This window comes from Carcharhinus amblyrhynchos, chromosome 20 (assembly GCF_965287045.1).
Source record: "Carcharhinus amblyrhynchos chromosome 20, sCarAmb.v2.hapA, whole genome shotgun sequence".
In the NCBI taxonomy this organism is placed as follows: Eukaryota; Metazoa; Chordata; class Chondrichthyes; order Carcharhiniformes; family Carcharhinidae; genus Carcharhinus; species Carcharhinus amblyrhynchos.
The window spans coordinates 52,066,910-52,093,082 of NC_137343.1; the positions used below are offsets into that span (position 1 = coordinate 52,066,910).

A 26,173-nucleotide genomic window follows, 5' to 3' on the forward strand; every position below is an offset into this window, starting at 1 on the left:
CTCAGTCCCAGCTCAATCCCAGCTCAGTCCCAGCTCAGTCCCAACTCAATCCCAGCTCAGTCCCAACTCAATCCCAGATCAGTCCCAGCTCAGTCCCAACTCAGTCCCAGCTCAGCCCCAGCTCAATCCCAGCTCAGTCCCAGCTCAATCCCAGCTCAGTCCCAACTCAATCCCAGCTCAGTCCCAACTCAATCCCAGCTCAGTCCCAGCTCAGTCCCAACTCAATCCCAGCTCAGTCCCAGCTCAATCCCAGCTCAGTCCCAGCTCAATCCCAGCTCAGTCCCAGCTCAGTCCCAGCTCAGTCCCAGCTCAATCCCAGCTCAGTCCCAGCTCAGTCCCAGCTCAATCCCAGCTCAGTCCCAGCTCAGTCCCAGCTCAGTCCCAGCTCAATCCCAGCTCAGTCCCAGCTCAATCCCAGCTCAATCCCAGCCCAATCCCAGCTCAGTCCCAGCTCAGTCCCAGCTCAGTCCCAGCTCAATCCCAGCTCAGTCCCAGCTCAATCCCAGCTCAATCCCAGCTCAGTCCCAGCTCAATCCCAGCTCAATCCCAGCTCAGTCCCAGCTCAATCCCAGCTCAGTCCCAGCTCAATCCCAGCTCAGTCCCAGCTCAGTCCCAGCTCAATCCCAGCTCAGTCCCAGCTCAGTCCCAGCTCAGTCCCAGCTCAATCCCAGCCCAATCCCAGCTCAGTCCCAGCTCAGTCCCAGCTCAGTCCCAGCTCAGTCCCAGCTCAATCCCAGCCCAATCCCAGCTCAGTCCCAGCTCAATCCCAGCCCAATCCCAGTTCAATCCCAGCTCAGTCCCAGCCCAATCCCAGCTGAGATCATTGCCTGGGCCCTATTCATTTGACTGATGTCGCATCTGAAAATGTCACTCGCTCCTATTTCAAAAATCAGCTGGAGTGAATCCGGATTAAACCGAACCTCCTTTGGCTTCTCCTGAACATTGTGATTTATACAGGGAAAAGTAGCATCAAAACCTCAGTGCCCCGAGGTGGGGAGTTGATAATTAACCAGGGGACTCAGACATTGTTCAGGGATCCTTCCAGGGAGGGGGGCAGGGGGTGGGGGGGCAGGACCAAATACTGGGTGCGGGCAGGGGGGGGTGAGGGCAGGATCAGGCAATGGGTGAAGGTCACCCCCTCAACCTGTGCCTGGTTTTGCCCTGACTGTGAAGTGGGAGTGCCCGGCGTTATTCATTATTGACCTCAGCCGACCAGAGACTGAACCTGCAACCCAGTGATCTCTGAGGTCAGCACCATAACGAGGCAGTAAATACCCCCCCCAAAATCACAGGACCTCAGTGTGACAAGCAGACACTGCGGACAAACCTGGTGTTTCATCACTTGTCGAATCTTCTGACAGCCTGGATGGACTGATGGGATAGTGTGATGGACTCTCCGATGGATCTCCGTTCACTGGGAATTCTGTGAATTTTGTACACTATTCCTCACTATCAGTTCCCGCATTCCCAGGTGGGTGAGTGTCTAAGCTACATCTGACCCCAGCTCTGAGACTCCTGTGGAAATAACTGTCAAACTGAGTGTCCAAGCCTGAGTACTGACCTTCACATGAAAAGGCAAATCCTCTAAATAAAGCCCAGCCCAAGAAAGTGTCAACTAATACAGGGAATCAGTTCTGGCAAAGCTGAGAAAAGAGTGACCAGATAACGGCTCAATATTCGCTTTCTTCTGAGGCTTTCCAGAACATTCTACAGTTATATATAATAAGAGCAGCTATTCGAAGAGATGGGGCTCTCAGTTATTCCAGGACTGCAGGGAAACACTCACTCCAAATCTTTCTCTATCTTTCCAAAAATTGAGATTCGACCCAACTCTGGATCATTGTCCAGAAGAAAGTTCCAGGAAAGTAAGTGGGAAAATGGGAAAGGGCCCGAGTGAAAGGTAGCCGGGAAGGTTATAGTATTGGCTTCAGAAGATTCTCCGTGAGCAGCTCCAGCAGCCTGGGACATCTTCCCGAGTCATGTAAACGGCCGAGGGGCAGAAGAACATCCAAAGAAATCTTGGCCGATCAGCCGGGGGTATCCTTCCTGTACCCTCAGCTGGACGGGGTCAAACTTCCAGTAATATCTTCCTTGGAGAAAGTAAGCATAACCTATCAACAAAGAGATCCCAGTTAGAATATGGAGAAGAAAGTCCCAGAGTATAATTCACCATCAAAATCTTCATCATGTTAACAGTGTGAAAGGGATCAGTAACATGTCCTTGTACGTTGCTCACTGTTTGGTGAACCAGGCTGTGATTTCTGTACTGGTTCCTCACATACCCAGTCATAGCCCAATTCCGCACAATCTTTACTTCTCTCCCAGGATAGAATCGGGCTCCTTTCCTCTCGATAACACTTCCTCAATAAGATAGGACGGACAAGGTGGAATTTATACCATCCCACCGGACAGCAAAATCCAGAGAACATCTTAATACCAAATGTTGTTTCTATTTTCTCTCTGTTCTCCTCATTCTATGAATCTTAACTGCACCTTCTGGAGGACAGGGTCATGGGTGTTGCTTGTTTGTCAGCTGTCATGTGTTACACAGAAATATAAAAACTAGAAGTAGGAGGAGGCCATTTGGCCCTTCCAGCCTGCGCCATCAGTCATTTTGATTATGGCTGGTCACAGAATTCAATACCCAGATCAGGGGGGATCACCACCCACACATTAACTCTGGGCCGTGTGGCTATCGCTGGTAAAGCTGCTGTTATCACACCCGGTCCCACAACATTCATAGTCAGCATTTTTCCTCAGTTTTTTTAAAGCTTTGAGCTACAAAGTTAAATCAGAGGGCAGTTAGCACGTTAGTGTTAGACTGCAGCCAGGAATCAGAGGCTGATTCCTCTGAACAAAATGGATGTGTTGGTATTTTACCAAAATAACCCCACAGTATCATGGTCACTTTTGCCACGAGAGCTACCTTGGGAGTAGAGATCAGCAGGGTCCTGGTGTGTGTCTGAGTGAGGGCTGACAGAGTGTCCCTAACGGTGTATCAGAATCAAAACCGATTGATGGAAATACTCTGGCAGCATTTGGGGACGGCACGGTGGCACAGCGGTTAGCACAGCGCCAGGGACCCAGGTTTAATTCCCGGTCTGTGTGGAGTCTGCACACTCTCCCCATGTCTGCGTGGGCTTGCTCTGGGTGCCCCGGTTTCCTCCCTCTGACACGTGCTGTTTAGGTGGATTAACCTCAAACAGGCGCCAGAGTGTGGCTGCTAGGGGAATTTCACAGTAACTTCATTGCAGTGTTAATGTAAAGCCTTACTTGTGACTAATAAATAAACTTCAAGCTTTAATCTTTTCTCTCCCTACAGATGCTGTCAGACAGCTCAGTAATTCCAGCGATCCCTGTTCTTGTTTCAAATTTCCAACATCCACAGTAATTTGCTTTGATTGCAGTGTATCTGAATAATAGTTTCTGACGTACTTTATCCTTGAATTGTGTTGGTGCTGTATTCACAGAGTCATTCTGCAACAATAAGCTTTCCACCTAAACTATCAGCCAGGTTCCTGTTGAAGAAATAAATTGAACTGGAAGGACCAGGAGAGAAAGTTTCAGCTCAAACATTCCTTACAAGGTCAGAGGTTAGAGACCAGGGACCGAGGGAGGCCTTTGAGCTCACGTAAATTCACCAATGGCATTTCTCCTGGTCTCGTCAGACGGAAGATCAGACCAATTAGAGCTGGAATAACCAGTTCCAAAGTTCCAAACTGAGTTTGGTTTTTATTCTTACTTTGGAAGTGTGCATCGCTGATCAGGGGACATTTATTACATATCCATAACATCAGCCACCTACCTGAACATCTGTGGTCAGTGTGGGGGAGGTGTGTCCGCGGTGCTGTCAGTGTGGGGGAGGTGTGTCTGCAGTGCTGTCAGTGTGGGGGAGGTGTGTCCGCAGTGCGGTCAGTGTGGGGAGGTGTATCCGCAGTGCTGTCAGTGTGGGGAGGTGTGTCTGCAGTGCTGTCAGTGTGGGGGAGGTGTGTCTGCAGTGCGGTCAATGTGGGGGAGGTGTATCCGCAGTGCGGTCAATGTGGGGGAGGTGTGTCCGCAGTGCGGTCAGTGTGGGGGAGGTGTGTCTGCAGTGCTGTCAGTGTGGGGGAGGTGTGTCCGCAGTGCGGTCAGTGTGGGGGAGGCGTGTCTACAGTGCGGTCAGTGTGGGGGAGATATGTCCGCGGTGCTGTCAGTGTGGGGGAGGTGTATCCGCAGTGCGGTCAGTGTGGGGAGGTGTATCCGCAGTGCGGTCAATGTGGGGGAGGTGTGTCCGCAGTGCGGTCAGTGTGGGGGAGGTGTGTCCACAGTGCTGTCAGTGTGGGGGAGGTGTGTCCGCAGTGCGGTCAGTGTGGGGGAGGTGTGTCCACAGTGCTGTCAGTGTGGGGGAGGTGTGTCCACAGTGCGGTCAGTGTGGGGGAGGCGTGTCTACAGTGCGGTCAGTGTGGGGGAGATATGTCCGCGGTGCTGTCAGTGTGGGGGAGATGCGTCCGCAGTGCTGTCAGTGTGGGGGAGATGTGTCCGCGGTGCTGTCAGTGTGGGGGAGATGTGTCCGCGGTGCTGTCAGTGTGGGGGAGATGTGTCCGCGGTGCTGTCAGTGTGGGGGAGATGTGTCTGCGGTGCTGTCAGTGTGGGGGAGATGTGTCCGCGGTGCTGTCAGTGTGGGGGAGCTGTGTCTGTATATTTGGGACTGACTGGGTCAGATACAGGAATGAATGAATCGGAGGTGCTCCTCCTGCTCTGTGTGTTGAGACAGATCCTCAGTCTGGGCACCAGGTTGGCATTACATTTGGGTACAGAGATGTGTAGGTACTTGGTGTCAGTGTGGTCTCCCTCAGCCCTGATCTCCCCACGACCTCCACAGTGAGTTAGCACTGCTGCCTCACAGTGCCAGGGTTCCCGGGTTCGATTCCCGGCTCGGCTCACTGTCTGGGTGGAGTTTGCATGTTCTCCCCGTGTCTGTGTGGGTTTTCTCCGGATACTCCGGTTTCCTCCCACATTCTGAAAGACGTGTTGGTTTGGTGCATTGACCCGAACAGGCGCCGGGGTGTGGTGACTGGGGGAGTTTCACAGTAACCTCATTGCAGTGTTAATGTAAGCCTTACTTCTGACTCATAAATAAACTTTAACAGTTGAACTCTCCCCTCCTGGGAGTGAGCAGCAGATTTTAAACTCCTCACGTCAGTACAGACCCCCTGGAAGGATTTCCCATCTCATTCACCCCCTCCCCACGCGCCCCCCGACTGGATCTCTGCAGCTGGCACCAACTCCAGCCTGGATTGGCCCATGGTAAAGAAGCTTACCGTGCTGATCTTGGAATGCCCCATCAATGTTGGCAGGGATACCATGCCAGTCACTGGTACTGTGTGGGTAAACACTGTCCACAACATCCTGGTTCACACTGAGTCGCCAATAATGGCTCCCTTTGAAGATATAGACCCTCTTCTCCTCTAAACCCCACATCAGAGCAGCATCCACCTCTCGAGCAGACAGCCCCAGCTCCGAGATTAGTTTGGAGCCAGACACCTGGTTTTCTCCATCGTAGATCCAATAGTTTGAGCCTGGAAGGAATTGGAGATGACAAAGAGTCAGGAGGTCGGGATATGTGATCAATTTGGCCAATTCATTACCAGAACCCGGATTCAACACATCTGAGATTGACAGGGAGTCACTGCAGCATCCAGTCTGTACCGACTCCCTGCACAGCAATCCGCTCAGTCCCGGCTCAGTCCCAGCTCAGTCCCAGTAACCCTGTCCCGGTATCTGTGTCCCGGTAACCCTGTCCCGGTAACCCTGACCCGGTAACCCTGTCCCGGTAACGCAGTGCCGATCGCTCAGTCCCGGTATCCCTGTTCCAGTATCCGTGTCCCGGTATCTGTGTCCCAGTCACAGGCCTCCAGTTTGAAAAACAACCGTCTACAATTACATTCTGTCTTCTGGCAAACAGCCAGTTTTGTATCCAATTAGATACAACCCTGGATCTGTGAGATTTAACCTTATGCAACAACCTACCATGTGGTACCTTGTCAAAGGCCTTGCTAAAGTCCATGTAGACAGCATCAACTGCACTGCCCTCATCTACCTTCGTGGTTACCTCTTCAAAAAACTCAATCAAATTTGTGAGACATGATTTTCCATTCACAAAGCCATACTAACTGTCCCTAATCTGTCCTTTCATCTCTAAATGCCTGTAGAACCTGTCTCTCAAAATAACTTCCAACAACTTGAGAGGAATGGATAGGGTGGATTCTCAGAGGCTATTTCCCCGGGTTGAAATGGTCGCTACGAGAGGACACAGGTTTAAGGTGCGGGGAGGAAAGTACAGAAGTGATGTTAGGGGTAAGTTTTTCACTCAGAGGGTGGTGAGTGAGTGGAATCGGCTGCCGTCAGTGGTGGTGGAGGCGAACTCGCTGGGGTCTTTTAAAAGACTTCTGGATGAGTATATGGGGTTTTATGGGATTGGGGGTTATAGATAGGTGTTGATGTGATCGGCGCAACTCGTGGGCCGAAGGGCCTGTTTGTGCTGTAGTGTTCTATGTTCTATGTTAACTTACCCATCACAGATGTGAGGCTCACTGGCCTGTAGTTCCCAGGCTTTTCCCTGCAGCCCTTTTTAAACAAAGGCACAACATTTGCCACCCTCTAATCTTCAGGCACCTTACCCGTGACTGTCGATGATTCAAATATCTCCGCTAGGGAACCCGCAATTTCCTCCCTAGCCTCCCACAATGTCCTGGGATACATTTCATCAGATCCTGGAGATTTATCTACCTTGATGCACTTTAAGACTTCCAGCAGCTGTTCCCCTGTAATATGTACACTTCTCAAGACATCACTATTTATTTCCCCAAGTTCCCTAACATCCATGCTCTTCTCAACAGTAACTACTGATGAGAAATATTAATTTAGAATCTCACCTCTTTCTTGTAGATCCACACATAGATGACCTTGTTGACCCTTAACAGGCCCTACTCTCTCCCTAGTTACTCTTTTGCCCTTTATGTATTTGTAGAAGCTCTTTGGATTCTCCTTTGCCTTATCTGCCAAAACAATCTCGTGTCCCCTTTTTGCCCTCCTGATTTCTCTCTTAACTCTACTCCTACACCCCCGATACTCTTCAAGGGATTCACTTGATCCCAGCTGCCTCTGCATGTCATGTGCCTACTTCTTCTTGACCAGGGCCTCAATATCCCGAGTCATCCAGGGTTTCCTACTTCTACCAGCCTTGCCCTTCACTCTAAAAGGAATGTGCTTACCCTTAACCCTGGTTAACACACTCTTGAAAGCCTCCCACTTACCAGATGTCCCTTTGCCTTCCCACAGACTCCCCCAGTTAGCTGTTGAAAGTTCCTGCCTGATACCATCAAAATGGGCCTTGCCCAATTTAGGATTTTAATTTTTGGGCCAGACCTATCATTCTCCATAGCTATCTTAAAAGTAATGGAATTATGGTCACTGGTCCCAAAGTGATCCCTCACTGACACTTCTTTCATCTGCCCTTCCTTATTTCCCAAGAGGAGATAAAGTTTTGTCAAGGGCAGGTTGTGCCTTATGAGTTCTTTGAAAATGTGACTGAACACATTGATGAAGGAAAAGCGGTGGATGTGGTTTACATGGACTTCAGCAAGGCGTTTGATAAGGTCCCCCATGCAAGACTTCTTGAGAAGGTGAGAGGGCATGGGATCCAAGGGGCTTTGGCCTTGTGGATCCAGAACTGGCTTGCCTGCAGAAGGCAGAGAGTGGTTGTGGATGGGTCTTTTTCTGCATGGAGGTCGGTCACCAGTGGAGTGCCCCAGGGATCTGTTCTAGGACCCTTGCTGTTTGTCATTTTCATAAATGATCTGGATGAGGAAGTGGAGGGATGGGTTAGTAAGTTCGCCGACGATACGAAGGTTGGTGGTGTTGTGGATAGTCTGGAGGGATGTCAGAAGTTGCAGCAAGACATAGATAGGATGCAAGACTGGGCGGAGAAGTGGCAGATGGACTTCAACGCAGATAAATGTGTAGTGGTCCATTTTGGCAGTTCCAATGGGATGCAGGAGTACAATATCAAGGGCAGGAGTCTTAGCAGTGTTGAGGATCAGAAGTATCTTGGGGTCCGGGTCCATAGGACGCTCAAATTGGCCTCGCAGGTGGAGGATGTGGTCAAGAAGGCATATGGTGTGCTGGCCTTCATTAATCGAGGGATTGAGTTTAGGAGTCGGGAGGTAATGCTGCAACTTTATAAGACCCTTGTCAGACCCCACTTGGAGTACTGTGCTCAGTTCTGGTCACCTCACTACAGGAAGGATGTGGAAGCTATTGAGAGGGTGCAGAGGAGATTTACAAGGATGTTGCCTGGATTCGGAGGCATGCCTTATGAAGATAGGTTGAGGGAGCGAGGTCTCTTCTCCCTGGAGAGACGAAGGTTGAGAGGCGACCTGATAGAGGTTTATAAAATGTTGAGAGGAATAGATAGGGTGGATTCTCAGAGGCTATTTCCCAGGGCTGAAATGATCGCTACGAGAGGACACAGGTTTAAGGTGCAGGGAAGCAAGTACAGAGGAGATGTTAGGGGTAAGTTTTTCACTCAGAGGGTGGTGACTGAGTGGAATCGGCTGCCGTCGGTGGTGGTGGAGGCGAACTCGCTGGGGTTTTTTAAAAGACTTCTGGATGAGTATATGGGATTTAATGAGATTGGGATTTATAGATAAGCCTGGTAGGTGTTGATGTGATCGGTGCAACTTGTGGGCCGAAGGGCCTGTTTGTGCTGTAGTGTTCTATGTTCTATGTTCTAAGTTTTGCCCCCTCTCTAGTCGGGCCAGCCACATTCTGAATGAGAAATTCTTCCTGAATACACTCAACAAATTTCTCTCCATCCAACCCTCTAATACTATGTCTGACCCAGTCAATGTTGGGAAAGTTAAAATCTCCCACTATTACCACCCTATTTTTCTTGGAGCTATCTGTAATCTCCTTACATATTTGCTCCTCAATTTCCCACTGACTATTTCAGGCCTATAGTACAACCTATCAAAGTGATTTCCCCCTTCTTATTTCTCAGTTCTACCCATACAGACTCAGTGGCTGAATCCTCGGATATATCCCAGTAATGAGGTGACCAGAACTGTGCCCAGTAGGGCGGCACGGTAGCACAGTGATTAGCACTGTTGCTTCACAGCTCCAGGGTCCTGGGTTCGATTCCCGGCTCAGGGTCACTGTCTGTGTGGAGTTTGCACATTCTCCTCGTGTCTGCGTGGGTTTCCTCCGGGTGCTCCGGTTTCCTCCCACAGTCCAAAGGTGTGTGGGTTAGGTTGATTGGCTGTGCTAAAATTGTCCCTTAGTGTCCAGGGATGCGTAGGTTAGAGGGATTAGTGGGTATAATATGTAGGGATATGGGGATAGGGCCTGGGTGGGATTGTGTTCAGTGCAGACTCGATGGGCTGAAGGGCCTCCTTCTGCACTGTAGGGTTCTATGATTCTATGATCCCCTCTCAGTATGGCTGTGATGCTTTCCCTAATCGAAAGAGCAACTTCCCCTCCTCTCTTGCCTCCTGTTCGATCTTTGCTGTAGCATCTGTACCTTGGAACATTAAGCTGCCAGTCCTGTCCCTCCTTTAGCCGTGTTTCAGTAATAGCTATAATGTCCCAGTCCCATATACCCATCCATGCCCTGATTCATCTGCCTTGCCCATCAGGCCTCTTACACTGAAATAAATGCAGTTTAATCTGGGCTTCCCTTGTTCTCTGTCCTGCTTTTGCCCGATCTGTCTGGTGCTAGGATTACTGACACTGCCTTAATGTGCTCTCTAACTTCTGTGCTGTCCTCAATCTTCTCTTCTGTCTCCCTACTGCTTTGGATCCCACCGCCCCCCTCTGCTGCCAAACTAGTTTAAACCCCTCCCAGGATGTTAGTCTCTCTCCAGTTCAGGTGTAACCTTGAACAGGTCACCCCTTCCCCAGAAAAGATCCCAATAATCCAAAAACCTAAATCCCTGCCTCCTACACCAGCTCTCAAGCCACACATTCATCTGCCTAATTCTCCTTTTCCTACTCTGACTAGTGTACAGGGGAGTTGTATCTCTGCACTGATACATCCAGCTCTCTCTGCTCCTGCACCCTTTGAGGAATTATATCCCATATTCTGTTTTGTCTCTCCATATTCTTTCTACCAAAATGCATCACTTCACACGTTTCCACATTGAACTTTATCTGCCATCTATCTGCCCACTCCACCATCCTGTCTACATCCTCTGAAGTTCTAAACTCTCTTCCTCAGTTTCAGATTGTCCATAAATTCTGAAATTGTTCCCTGTACAACAAGGTCTGGATCATTAACATATATCAGGAAAAGCAAAGGTCCCAATACAACCCCCGGGAACACCATTCCAAACCTTCCTCCAGCCTCTGATTTCTATTATTCAGCTAATTTTGTTAGCTGCTGTCCCTTCATTCCACGAGTTATAACCTTCCTCACAAATCTGTTGTGTGTGGCACTGGACCAAATGCTTTCTGAAAGTCCACATACACCACATCAACAGCATTCCCCTCATCAACCCTCTCATTCATTAACTCCTCAAAACACTCCAGCAAGTTAAACATAATTTCCCCTCTAGAAATCCATGCCGGCTCTTCCTAATCAACCCACATTTTTCCATTTACTTTTGATAATATTCCAAATAAGTGTTCCTGTCCAATCGTTGACTCACATAGACCTTCCTGTTCCGTCATTACAAACACTGACCTGAAAGTCCATTCTGTTCCATCACTGACCCTTTGAAACTTTCTTGCCTTATGTCTGATCAATATGGGATGGGATGGATTTCTCTGTCAGTTGGTGATTGGTTCTGAGTTCTGTGTTACACACAGACTGATTACTGAGAATAGAGCTTCAGGAGCTAGAGCTTCCCACACCAGGTGATCAGCAGCTGCCTCCTAGGGAAAGATGTGTTAGCTGCAGCAGCTGATGGCTGTCGGACGGGGATGTCCAGCAGGGCAAGGGTTAATGCTGGGCTGGAGAACAGTAAGGTGTAGAGAGTCATGTGATGGTAACTGTCTGCAGTAAGGTCTGAGACAGCAGCCATACATGGTGGAGATGGTTTATGTTGAAACGTACAAGCCTCCAGAGCTGTGTGTGAAACACAAAACACCCTGAAACCAGCTGCCACTCATCCTAGGCACTGCCCTCAATAAAACAGCAGTGTTGGAGCCAGATTGAGAGGTTTCCAGCTGTACACACAGGGGGCTGTTTGACAGATCATCAAATAATATCAACTTTCCCTGTGAGATCCACAGTCAGAGTGAGGGGCAGCTGGATTGGTGGGAATGTTAGCTTCCCATTGCTACAGCATGTGGTTAACCGTACACAGGAGGCAATCCAGACACCAACAAATTAACCAGGACTTTTCATTACATTCCATTGCTCTCCAGCTGCTGTACAACCACAAGAAAACACTTTGGGCAAGTTTTTGACAGGTTCTCGAGAGTTGCCAGTCTTTATCCTGAGGGAATCCAAGCTTCTCAACCTCTTTGTACTTGGAACAGTTTGAAAGAGGTAAACACAAGACGCTTTCAAAGCCTATAACACCTGGGAGGAACGGCAGCCCTGGGCCACAGCTCTGTCATCGGCACTCTCCAACTGCCCAGAAACACCCAGTCGCCAATGACCAGCTCCAGCGTGGCTGTGTGTGTGGTACCCCGCAGTGAGGGCAAAGATAAAAGGGAGGAGGAAGATGAAAAAGGGAAAGAACAGAAGAAGGAAAGGATGAAAGGGAGAATGAAAGAGAAAGGGCAGAAGAGAAAGGAAGAGAGAGAGAGAGAAAGGGAGAAACAGAGACAGTGAGGAAGATGAGGTGGTGAATACCAGACCAGATACCGGCACCGATACTCAGGGTGACAGGAATGTGCTCAAAGCTCAAAGGTCAGCGAGTCACTCAGACTGGAGGGAAGTGACCATCACCCTACCCTACCCACCCCCTCTCCCTCCCCCGCCCCCGATGCCACTCCCCCACCCCGTTAGAATGCAACGGGTGAGAACCTTGTATTGGATGTAACACGACCAATGGTAACAAGCTGTAAGGGTCAGCTGACCCATGGAACCAATGACAGAATGATGTGATGGTCAGCTGACCCGTTGGCTCAGTGTAAATAAGAAGCTGTGTGGAATTGTGGGGAGCTCGGAGTGGCCCAGGATGAGGCCCCAAGTTTGGAGTAATGAAATTTCTTCATTAAACCCTTTCTGATTTATAAGTTGGAGCAGATTGTTACATTTTAATTGTCAGCATTTGAAGAGTTCCTTCCGATAGGGACAGCCCCTGCCCATACCATCTCCCCCCAACTCCTCACTCTGTCAGTTCAACTCTTCACAAACAAATCCGAGAAAAAGGTGAGTTCCCACCAGCAATGGGCTACAAGTGCAATTGAATATATTTCCTGCACCATGGTAACGAAAGGAACAACAACATATTAAACATTCACACGCATATCCCTGGTGAATTATATTTCTATAATCATATTTTTTTTTCATGGGATGTGGGTATCCAGCTGCCCATCCTCACTGCCCTTCACATCTCAGCCAGACCAGGTAGGGGCAGCAGATTTACCCCCAAAAGGATATTGGTGAACCAGATGGGTTTTTCCGACAATCGGCAGTGGTTTCATGATCATCGTTACACAGACTAACTTTCCATTCGAGAGTGATAATTATCTAAGTGTGGGGGCAGAGGGGTTTGAACCCCTGTCCCCACAGAATGGGTCACTAATCCAGTGACATTCTCAGAACCTCCCGATTAAAACCTGCTCACAATTCCAGCAACAATTCTAGATTCAGCAAAGGTAAACGTAAGAACAAGAAATAGGAGCAGGAGTAGGCCATCCAGCCCATCGAGCCTGCCCCGCCATTCAATAAGATCATGGCTGATCTGTCGTGGCTCAGTTCCACATTCCCGCCCTCTCCCCATAACCCTTAATCCCCTCGCTTATCAAAAACCCATCAACCCGCATCTTAAAAATATTTAGCGAGGCAGCCTCCACCACTTCAACGGGCAGAGAATTCCAGAGATTCACCACCCTTTGAGTGAAGAAGTTCCTCCTCAACTCCGTTCTAAACCGCCCCCCTTTTATCTTGAGGCTGTGCCCCCTAGTCCTACTGTCCTTTCTGAGCGGGAAGAGTCTCTCCACCTCTATCCTATCCATCCCATTCATCATCTTATACGTCTCAATGAGATCTCCCCTCATTCTTCTAAACTCCAACGAGTACAGACCCAGTCTATTTAGTCTCTAAAGACTGTACCCTGCTGTCACTGCAATGATGCTCTCATGAGATGACCTCAGAGTTCGTGACGCTCTGAAACTCCTTCCACTGACCAGTACTGACCCATAGAACCCCCCGCCCACCCAGTCCAAGTGCTGACTGACTCTGACCCATAAACCCGTCCCGTCCCACCACTAACCAACACTGACGCACAGACCCCTCCCGTCCCACCACTGACCAGTACTGACCCACAGACCCCTCCCGTCCCACCACTGACCAACACTGACCCAAAGACCCCTCCCGTCCCACCACTGACCAACACTGACCCAAAGACCCCTACCGTCCCACCACTGACCAACACTGACCCACAGAACCCTCCTGTCCCACCACTGACCAGTACTGACCCACAGACCCCTCCCGTCCCACCACTGACCAGTACTGACCCACAGACCCCTCCCGTCCCACCACTGACCAGTACTGACCCACAGACCCCTCCCGTCCCACCACTGACCAACACTGACCCACAGACCCCTCCCGTCCCACCACTGACCAGTACTGACCCACAGACCCCTCCCATCCCACCACTGACCAACACTGACCCACAGACCCCTCCCGTCCCACCACTGACCAGTACTGACCCACAGACCCCTCCCGTCCCACCACTGACCAGTACTGACCCACAGACCCCTCCCATCCCACCACTGACCAACACTGACCCACAGACCCCTCCCGTCCCACCACTGACCAGTACTGACCCACAGACCCCTCCCGTCCCACCACTGACCAGTACTGACCCACAGACCCCTCCCGTCCCACCACTGACCAACACTGACCCACAGGCCCCTCCCGTCCCACCACTGACCAACACTGACCCACAGGCCCCTCCCGTCCCACCACTGACCAGTACTGACCCACAGACCCCTCCCGTCCCACCACTGACCAGCACTGACCCACAGACCCCTCCCGTCCCACCACTGACCAACACTGACCCACAGACCCCTCCCGTCCCACCACTGACCAGTACTGACCCACAGACCCCTCCCGTCCCACCACTGACCAACACTGACCCACAGACCCCTCCCGTCCCACCACTGACCAGTACTGACCCACAGACCCCTCCCGTCCCACCACTGACCAGTACTGACCCACAGACCCCTCCTGTCCCACCACTGACCAGTACTGACCCACAGACCCCTCCCGTCCCACCACTGACCAACACTGACCCACAGACCCCTCCCGTCCCACCACTGACCAACACTGACCCATAGACCTCTCCCGTCCCACCACTGACCAGTACTGACCCACAGACCCCTCCCGTCCCACCACTGACCAGTACTGACCCACAGACCTCTCCTGTCCCACCACTGACCAGTACTGACCCACAGACCCTTCCCGTCCCACCACTGACCAACACTGACCCACAGACCCCTCTCGTCCCACCACTGACCAACACTGACCCACAGACCCCTCCCGTCCCACCACTGACCAACACTGACCCACAGACCCCTCCCGTCCCACCACTGACCAACACTGACCCACAGACCCCTCCCGTCCCACCACTGACCAGTACTGACCCACAGACCCCTCCTGTCCCACCACTGACCAACACTGACCCACAGACCCCTCTCGTCCCACCACTGACCAGTACTGACCCACAGACCTCTCCTGTCCCACCACTGACCAGTACTGACCCACAGACCCTTCCCGTCCTACCACTGACCAACACTGACCCACAGACCCCTCCCGTCGCACCACTGACCAACACTGACCCACAGAGCCCTCCCGTCCCACCACTGACCAGTACTGACCCACAGACCCCTCCCGTCCCACCACTGAGCAACACTGACCCACAGACCCCTCCCGTCCCACCACTGACCAACACTGACCCACAGACCCCTCCCGTCCCACCACTGACCAGTACTGACCCACAGACCCCTCCCGTCCCACCACTGACCAGTACTGACCCACAGACCCCTCCCGTCCCACCACTGACCAACGCTGACCCACAGACCCCTCCCGTCCCACCACTGACCAGTACTGACCCACAGACCCCTCCCGTCCCACCACTGACCAACGCTGACCCACAGACCCCTCCCGTCCCGCCACTGACCAGTACTGACCCACAGACCCCTCCCGTCCCACCACTGACCAACACTGACCCACAGACCCCTCCCGTCCCACCACTGACCAGTGCTGACCCACAGACCCCTCCCGTCCCACCACTGACCAGTACTGACCCACAGACCCCTCCCGTCCCACCACTGACCAGTACTGACCCACAGACCCCTCCCGTCCCACCACTGACCAGTACTGACCCACAGACCCCTCCCGTCCCACCACTGACCAACGCTGACCCACAGACCCCTCCCGTCCCACCACTGACCAGTACTGACCCACAGACCCCTCCCGTCCCACCACTGACCAACGCTGACCCACAGACCCCTCCCGTCCCGCCACTGACCAGTACTGACCCACAGACCCCTCCCGTCCCACCACTGACCAACACTGACCCACAGACCCCTCCCGTCCCACCACTGACCAGTGCTGACCCACAGACCCCTCCCGTCCCACCACTGACCAGTACTGACCCACAGATATGGGAGCTCCACCACCTCCAAGCTCCTCACCATTCTGTTGTGGAAATATATCACCGCTCCTTCGTAATCACTGAGTTAAAATCCTGGAATTCCCTCCCTAACAGCATTGTGGGTCAACCCACAGCACGTAGACTGCAGTGATTCCAGAAGGCAGCTCACCACCACCTTCTCAAGGGCAGCTCGGAATGGGCAGTAGAGTTATAGAGTCATAGAGGTTTACAGTCTGGAATCAGGCCCTTCAGCCCAACTTGTCCATGCCGCCCTTTTTTTCAAAAACCCCTAAGCTAGTCCCAATTGCCAACATTTGGCCCATATCCCTCTATACCCATCGTCCCCATGTAACTGTCTAAATGGTTTTTAAAAGATAAAATTGTTCCCGCCTCTACTACTGCCTCTGGCAGCTTGTTCCAGACACTCACCACCCTCTGTATGAAAATGATTGCCCCTCTGGACCCTTCTGTATCTCTCCCCTCTCGCCTTAAACCTATGCCCTCTAGTTTTAGACCCCCCTAACTTTGGGGAAAAGATATTGACTATCTAGCTGATCTGTGCCTCTCATTATTTTATAGACCTCTATAAGATCACCCCTCAGCCTCCTACACTCCAGAGAAAAAAGTCCCAGTCTACCCAGCCTCTCCTTATAACTCAATCCATCAAGTCCCGGTAACATCCTAGTAAATCTTTTCTGCACTCTTTCTGGTTTAATAATATCCTTTCTATAATAGGGTGACCAGAACTGTACACAGTATTCCAAGTGTGGCCTTACCAATGTCTTGTACAACATCAACAAGACATCCCGATTCCTGTATTCAATGTTCTGACCGATGAAACCAAGCATGCCGAATGCCTTCTTCACCACTCTGTCCACCTGTGACTCCACTTTCAATAAGCTATGGATCTGTACCCCTAGATCTATTTGTTCTGTAACTCTCCCCAGTGCCCTACCATTAACTGAGTAAGTCCTGCCCTGGTTCAATCTACCAAAATGCATCACCTCACATTTATCTAAATTAAACTCCATCTGCCATTCAGCAGCCCACTGGCCCAATTGATCAAGATCTCATTGCAATTGGAGATAATGTTCTTCACTGTCCACTATGACACCAGTAAAGACTGGCCAGGCAGTGATGCCCATGTTCCATGAATGAATAAAAAACATCGCTCCAGAGCCATCACTGATCATAACTGACCTACAGACCCCCCCCAGTCCACCATTGACCAGTACGATAGACCCCCCCAGTCCCACCATTGACCAGTACGATAGACCCCCCCATTCCACCATTGACCAGTACGATAGACCCCCCCATTCCACCATTGACCAGTACGATAGACCCCCCCCAGTCCACCATTGACCAGTACGATAGACCCCCCCCAGTCCACCATTGACCAGTACAATAGACCCCCCCCCAGTCCCACCATTGACCAGTACGATAGACCCCCCCCCGTTCCACCATTGACCAGTACGATAGACCCCCCAGTCCACCATTGACCAGTACGATAGACCCCCCCCAGTCCACCATTGACCAGTACGATAGACCCCCCCCCAGTCCCACCATTGACCAGTACGATAGACCCCCCCCAGTCCACCATTGACCAGTACGATAGACCCCCCCAGTCCACCATTGACCAGTACGATAGACCCCCCCCCCAGTCCCACCATTGACCAGTACGATAGACCCCCCCCGTTCCACCATTGACCAGTACGATAGACCCCCCCATTCCACCATTGACCAGTACGATAGACCCCCCCCATTCCACCATTGACCAGTACGATAGACCCCCCCCATTCCACCATTGACCAGTACGATAGACCCCCCCATTCCACCATTGACCAGTACGATAGACCCCCCCATTCCACCATTGACCAGTACGATAGACCCCCCCATTCCACCATTGACCAGTACGATAGACCCCCCCATTCCACCATTGACCAGTACGATAGACCCCCCCATTCCACCATTGACCAGTACGATAGACCCCCCCATTCCACCATTGACCAGTACGATAGACCCCCCCATTCCACCATTGACCAGTACGATAGACCCCCCCCCAGTCCCACCATTGACCAGTACGATAGACCCCCCCATTCCCACCATTGACCAGTACGATAGACCCCCCCCATTCCACCATTGACCAGTACGATAGACCCCCCCCCAGTCCCACCATTGACCAGTACGATAGACCCCCCCATTCCCACCATTGACCAGTACGATAGACCCCCCCCATTCCACCATTGACCAGTACGATAGACCCCCCACCTCCCCAGTCCCAGGATTGACTGCTATCTCTGGTCAAGTGCACCATTTTATACATGTAGCCCATTCTGAGATGGTTTGGAGGATAGTGGATTGAGAAGTTGTAAAACTGAAGCACATTAAAATCACAAGAAAGGAAATCAAACCTCGGAAGAACCAAAAGTTCCCCGCCGAGTCCTCAAATCCGGCGTCGATGTGGTCAGGAATTCCCCACCAGTGCCGGGAGGCCAGCGCTGGGTATCCGGGCTGTAAGTGTCGGTCCCTCAACCTCCACACGTACTTGGATTTAAAGAAGAAGAGTTCTCCACGGATCATTGACACGGCGTCAAAGTCAGTCTGACAGACATCCAGCTGCAAATAAACAACTGATAATCATTACACAACTCCAAGGCCCAGCACAGTGATCCCACCTGTCTCAGAGTCACTACCTGTACCCAGAGTCACACCAGGAAACTCACTCATTGCATCAAAACGCTAGGGCTTTGTTCACAAGACGTTGCTGCTGAACTTCAACAACACCATCATCCTGGCAGCATCACTGTCTCAAAGCTCAGCTGCACAAACCACATCAACACCGTGACTACACAACAGGGAGGAAACTTCTCGGAGAGCAACACACCTCCTGACTCCCCAGAGCCTGTGCACCATCCACAAAGCACAAATCAGGAGGGTGTCATAAATACCCAGTTCATGGATCTTAGAAATACTTTACAGGTAATGTTTAGCTTTGGGAAGATTAGGGTTTAACTGGAGAAAATAGGTTAAATGCAACAAAAGCAGTTTGAAGACTATTTACACTTAAAAGTTTGAAGCTTTGTTGATCTAAGGGATCAGGAAAAGTAAGATCAGCAAACAGCACCTGGGCTGATATAGCTGGAGAACTGGGGATGCAAGTGTCTACACTACTGACAAAGGAACACAGCCAAGAGATTTGTCTTGTTTTCAGAGTTGAAGCTTCAATTAATTAAAATACATTCTGGAAGGCCACATCATTATGGAGATGGGTGAAGCTTAAGAAAGTTTTAACTTATCTGTATTTTTGTTAGGTCAGTGTACCAGACCAAAACACTGCTGCGCTGAGCAGGCTCCAGGCAGCAGACCTGTTGCCGTTCCTTGCAGTTAGGGCTCAGGAGAAGCCCTGGGGAGCTGAGAAGTTGGAAGATGATCACTGGTTAGGACTCTACAGGAGACTTGGGCACAAGTTAAAGCTATGTATAGATGGGGCAATTGGAGTTTGGTGAAATTCAGGGACAGTGCCAGCCCAGTGAAGCTAGCCATTTATCAAAGAGCTAGAATTGAGTGATTAGGTCGAGGTTGGAGTGCAGACTCAGAAATCCAGGGAATTATATTCTCCAGGTGAGATTGAAATCATGTGAGGTGTGTATTCATTGAGGTAATCTGAGTGGGAGTGGTATTAGGGGAATACAGAGACTGAATCTTCAAAAAGGGAAAATATGGACTCCCTCATGAGAGAAAAGACATTTCGACAGAACTGCTTGACTCACTGCTTCCTGCCACCTGACTGGGCCACTGAGAAATCCATGGGATCTGTTTTGGTTGCTTTTGCCATTTTTTGTGCAGTGTTTTACCAAAATTTGCCTGTTAATGCATGTGTAGCTCATATTAACTCTGAATGTTATAGTACAACAAAGGACAAAGAACATTACAGCACAGGAACAGTTCCTTCAGCCTTCCAATCCTGCACTGACCATGATGTCTGCCTAAACTAAAATCATATGTACTTATGGAGTCCATACCTTTCCATTCCCATCCTATTCATATATTTGTCTCAACGTCCCTTAAATGCTGCTATTGCATCTGCTCCCTCCATCTCCCCAGGCAGCGCCTTCCAGACATTCACCACTCTGTGTAAAAAACCTACCTCGCACATCTCCCCTAAAATTTTCCCCATATAGCTTAAACCTATGTCCCCTAGTACTTGACTCTTCTACCTTAGGAAAGAGTACCTGACTTGTAAATAGATATTGTAAATTCCTTTATCTTTCTGATCTTGTTTAGCAAAGTTTATTTTTGTTTATTCAAAACTTGGGGGATTTTGTGGATTTATTCTGAGTAAGTATTTAAATCTCAGCCTTTATCAGGATCCCTCCAGTGGAGAAGGAGGTCATTTGGCCTGTTGGGTCTACACCAATAACAATCCCACCCAGGCCCCATCCCCACAGCCACACAAACTGAGCAGTTGGGGCATCGCTGGGGGCAAAGACTGGCCAATCACGTCACCTGAGAGTGTCTGCAATGTGTTATTTTACATTTGATGGTTGTACAGTTGGGACTGGCCGTCCCCGCAATGGGAGAGAGCTGGCTGGAAACTCTCCCCAGTGTTCGAACGGTGACGGTGTGGCTGGGCAGTGACACCGATCGGGGAAAATTACCAGGGACACAAATGGTGAAGCTGTCCCATTCCTGGAGGCAGAGTTAACGATTGGGTAATTTAATCGGGTGATAAGCTTATAATCAGAGCCAGGCTGTGTAAGAGTTAAGCCGTACACACAAAGGTTAGTGCGATCTGGAAATCTCTCCCTCACATTTCTGTGGATGCTCGGAGATAATTGGAAGTGTTTGGACTGAGATTGAGAGCTTTTTTACTGATGAAGGATTTTGTGGGTTAGAGAGTGAGACTGGGCGAATGGAGTGAAGATACAGAGCAGCTAGGCTCCAGCGAAAAGGGTTAAGTGATCTCCTGGTGTGAGGGTGAAGTTTCTGTACCTCATTTCCATGGTGATGAACTCTGGGCAGTTCATTGGTTTCCAGCTCCTGGTCAAAGCTGTCCTTGCGACCATATAGATATTGTATCCCTTGTCTGTCATCCTCGGCCAAGCTCAGTGGGTAATGGGAAGTGTAATAAGGCGACATCAAGGATTTTGGGACTCGTGAGTGTTGCAGTCCAAGGACGTGGCCAAACTCGTGAGCTGTTACTTGAAGGAGGTCCGTACCTGTCCACGGAATAAAAGCCGCCGTGTCACAACGGCCTGGTCTCCGATACAGCAGGGACTTTATCACCAGCCTGAATCACCGTCACTCCTGACAGCCCATAAACCCCCGGCCCACCCTCCCCCCCCAACCCACCCCCCCACACACACATTCCCCAACCCCCCCCATACCCCCCACACACAACCCCCACCCCCCACACACACATCCCCCATCCCCCCCCCACACACATCCCCCATCCCCCAACCCCCCCATACCCCCCACACACATCCCCCATCCCCCCCCCCACACATCCCCCATCCCCACCCCCCCCACACACATCCCCCACCCCCCACACACACATCCCCCATCCCCCCCCCACACACATCCCCCATCCCCCAACCCCCCCATACCCCCCACACACATCCCCCATCCCCCCCCCACACACATCCCCCATCCCCACCCCCCCACGCACATCCCCCATCCCCACCCCCCCCCACACACATCCCCCATCCCCCCCCCAACACACATCCCCCATCCCCCCACATCCCCCATCCCCCACCCCCCCACACACACATCCCCCATCCCCCACCCCCCCACCCACATCCCCCACCCCCCCCACCCACATCCCCCATCCCCCACCCCCCCCACCCACATCCCCCATCCCCCACCCCCCCACCCACATCCCCCATCCCCCACCCCCCCCACACACATCCCCCATCCCCCACCCCCCCCACACACATCCCCCATCCCCCCCCCAACACACATCCCCCATCCCCCCACATCCCCCATCCCCCACCCCCCACACACACATCCCCCATCCCCCACCCCCCCACCCACATCCCCCACCCCCCCCACCCACATCCCCCATCCCCCACCCCCCCACACACATCCCCCATCCACCACCCCCCCCACCCACATCCCCCATCCCCCACCCCCCCCACACACATCCCCCATCCCCCACCCCCCCACCCACATCCCCCATCCCCCACCCCCCCCACACACATCCCCCATCCCCCACCCCCCCACACACATCCCCCATCCCCCACCCCCCCCACCCACATCCCCCATCCCCCACCCCCCCCACACACATCCCCCATCCCCCACCCCCCCACACACATCCCCCATCCCCCACCCCCCCACACACATCCCCCATCCCCGTGCCCCCCAACCCCCCACAACATCCAATTCTCCCTCCCCAATCTCCCAATGGGACGTCCCATATATGGAGCTGTGACTGAGTCAGTGGCTATTCCACCATGAGAACCATAACCTCGCAGAAGCCATCACAGAGCTCACATCCCGGCAAACCCAAATGTACCTGTACCCCCCCCCAACACACACCCTCACACACCCCCCAACACACACCCACACACACCCTCACACACCCCCCCCAACACACACCCACACACACCCCCCCCAACACACACCCACACACACCCCCCCAACACACACCCAGGCACACCCCCCCAACACACACCCACACACACCCCCCCAACACACACCCAGACACACCCCCAACACACACCCTCACACACCCCCCCAACACACACCCTCACACACCCCCCCAACACACACCCTCACACACCCCCCCAACACACACCCAGACACCCCCCCAACACACACCCAGACACACCCCCCCAACACACACCCTCACACACCCCCCCAACACACACCCTCACACACCCCCCAACACACACCCAGACACACACCCCCAACACACACCCAGACACACCCCCCCAACACACACCCTCACACACCCCCCCAACACACACCCAGACACCCCCCCCAACACACACCCAGACACACCCCCCCAACACACACCCTCACACACTCCCCCAACACACACCCTCACACACCCCCCCAACACACACCCTCACACACCCCCCAACACACACCCAGACACACACCCCCAACACACACCCTCACACACCCCCCAACACACACCCTCACACACCCCCCAACACACACCCTCACACACCCCCCAACACACACCCAGACACACCCCCCCAACACACACCCAGACACACCCCCCAACACACACCCAGACACACCCCCCCACCACACACCCACACACACCCCCCCAACACACACCCTCACACACCCCCCAACACACACCCAGACACACACCCCCAACACACACCCAGACACACCCCCCAACACACACCCTCACACACCCCCCCAACACACACCCAGACACACCCCCCAACACACACCCAGACACACCCCCCAACACACACCCAGACACACCCCCCCAGCACACACCCAGACACAACCCCCCAACACACACCCTCACACACCCCCCAACACACACCCAGACACCCCCCCCCAACACACACCCAGACACACCCCCCCAACACACACCCAGACACACACCCCCAACACACACCCAGACACACCCCCCAACACACACCCAGACACCCCCCCCAACACACACCCTCACACACCCCCCCAACACACACCCAGACACACCCCCCCACACACACCCTCACACACCCCCCCAACACACACCCAGACACACCCCCCCAACACACACCCAGACACACCCCCCCAACACACACCCTCACACACCCCCCAACACACACCCAGACACCCCCCCCCAACACACACCCTCACACACCCCCCCAACACACACCCAGACACACCCCCCAACACACACCCTCACACACCCCCCCAACACACACCCAGACACACCCCCCCAACACACACCCAGACACACCCCCCAACACACACCCTCACACACCCCCCCAACACACACCCAGACACATCCCCCCAACACACACCCAGACACACCCCCCAACACACACCCAGACACACCCCCCCAACACACACCCTCACACACCCCCCCAACACACACCCAGACACACCCCCCAACACACACCCTCACACACCCCCCCAACACACACCCAGACACACCCCCCAACACACACCCTCACACACCCCCCCAACACACACCCAGACACATCCCCCCAACACACACCCAGACACACCCCCCAACACACACCCTCACACATCCCCCCAACACACACCCAGACACACCCCCCAACACGCACCCTCACACACCCCCCCAACACACACCCAGACACACCCCCAAACACACACCCTCACACATCCCCCCAACACACACCCAGACACACCCCCCAACACACACCCAGACACACCCCCCCAACACACACCCAGACACACCCCCCCAACACACACCCAGACACACCCCCCCCAACACACACCCAGACACACCCCCCCAACACACACCCAGACACACCCCCCAACACACACCCAGACACACCCCCCCAACACACACCCTCACACACCCCCCCAACACACACCCAGACACACCCCCCCAACACACACCCTCACACACCCCCCCAACACACACCCAGACACACCCCCCAACACACACCCAGACACATCCCCCCAACACACACCCAGACACACCCCCCAACACACACCCTCACACACCCCCCCAACACACACCCAGACACACCCCCCCAACACACACCCAGACACACCCCCCAACACACACCCTCACACACCCCCCCAACACACACCCAGACACATCCCCCCAACACACACCCAGACACACCCCCCAACACACACCCTCACACACCCCCCCAACACACACCCAGACACACCCCCCCAACACACACCCAGACACATCCCCCCAACACACACCCAGACACACCCCCCCAACACACACCCAGACACATCCCCCCAACACACACCCAGACACACCCCCCCAACACACACCCAGACACATCCCCCCAACACACACCCAGACACACCCCCCAACACACACCCTCACACACCCCCCCAACACACACCCAGACACACCCCCCAACACACACCCAGACACACCCCCCCAACACACACCCAGACACACCCCCCAACACACACCCAGACACACCCCCCAACACACACCCAGACACACCCCCCAACACACACCCAGACACACCCCCCCCAACACACACCCTCACACACCCCCCCAACACACACCCAGACACATCCCCCCATCACACACCCAGACACACCCCCCCATCACACACCCAGACACACCCCCCCAACACACACCCTCACACACCCCCCCAACACACACCCAGACACACCCCCCCAACACACACCCAGACACATCCCCCCATCACACACCCAGACACACCCCCCCAACACACACCCAGATACACCCCCCAACACACACCCAGACACACCCCCCAACACACACCCTCACACCCCCCCCCAACACACACCCAGACACACCCCCCCAACACACACCCAGATACACCCCCCAACACACACCCAGACACACCCCCCAACACACACCCTCACACACCCCCCAACACACACCCAGACACATCCCCCCCCAACATAAACATCCAGATATACACTCAGACACACGCAGACATATTTGTTACCCCCCCCTACACACACACACACACACACACACACACACACACACACACACACACACACACACACACACACACACACCGCCCCCCCCCCCAGGCATTTGGCATGGACCAGTGCTGTCACCAGTTCGATCCTATCAGGACAGACAGAGGCAGAGTGGACCGAGATGGACACAGAGAATGGGGACGAGAATTTGTGTCTTCAACTCTCATTTATTTTCAAATTATTAATGGGATGTGGGAACGGCTGGAAATGCCAGCATTTTCTGGCAGGATATATTCACTGTCTTCCCCGAATCTGACGGGATATCAGGATGACTTCAGTAACGTCTGTTTCCAGTTGTGACCAGACTTACCCTTGTTATTGTCTGTGGTCCACAGTTCGTCATAGTCAAAGTGAATATTTCCAGCCTGTGGGGTCTGCGGGTAGAAAGCATGAGCCAGAACCCCACCCGGACCATCGAATGGTAAATTATCTCCATGCCAATACCTGCAAGGTGATAAAGGAACCATCTGACATTATTCCATTCAGACACTGGGAGGCTGTTTTCTGACAGAAAAACAACAGCAAAAACCAGAGTGAGGAAACCGGAAAAACCACCTCACCTTCTCCCAAACTCCAATGGACGCAGACACAACCTGCCCGATCTTTTTTCACAGGATAAGCCCCCTCCACCCCAGGAGTCAGTCAGCTTCTAAAACAATGATATCTGTTCCTCAGCAAGGAGACCCACAGTAATCTCAATGTGCTCTCACCCCTGCCCT

The 26,173-nt window shown here is 52.9% G+C and overlaps 1 protein-coding gene across 1 annotated transcript in view; it reads right to left on the reverse strand.

The window, feature by feature from the left end:
- Positions 1-1,172: 1,172 nt before the first annotated feature.
- Positions 1,173-26,173, reverse strand: part of mmp11a (matrix metallopeptidase 11a) — a 61,929-nt gene continuing 36,928 nt past the window's right edge. Inside the window, exons 2-6 of the mRNA XM_080208556.1 lie at positions 25,765-25,898; positions 20,808-21,034; positions 18,227-18,431; positions 5,301-5,558; positions 1,173-2,111 (exon numbers count right to left, since the gene is read on the reverse strand). Coding sequence (XP_080064682.1) covers positions 1,978-2,111; positions 5,301-5,558; positions 18,227-18,431; positions 20,808-21,034; positions 25,765-25,898 — 958 coding nt within the window. The 3' untranslated portion in view covers positions 1,173-1,977. The remainder of the gene's footprint in view (positions 2,112-5,300; positions 5,559-18,226; positions 18,432-20,807; positions 21,035-25,764; positions 25,899-26,173) is intronic.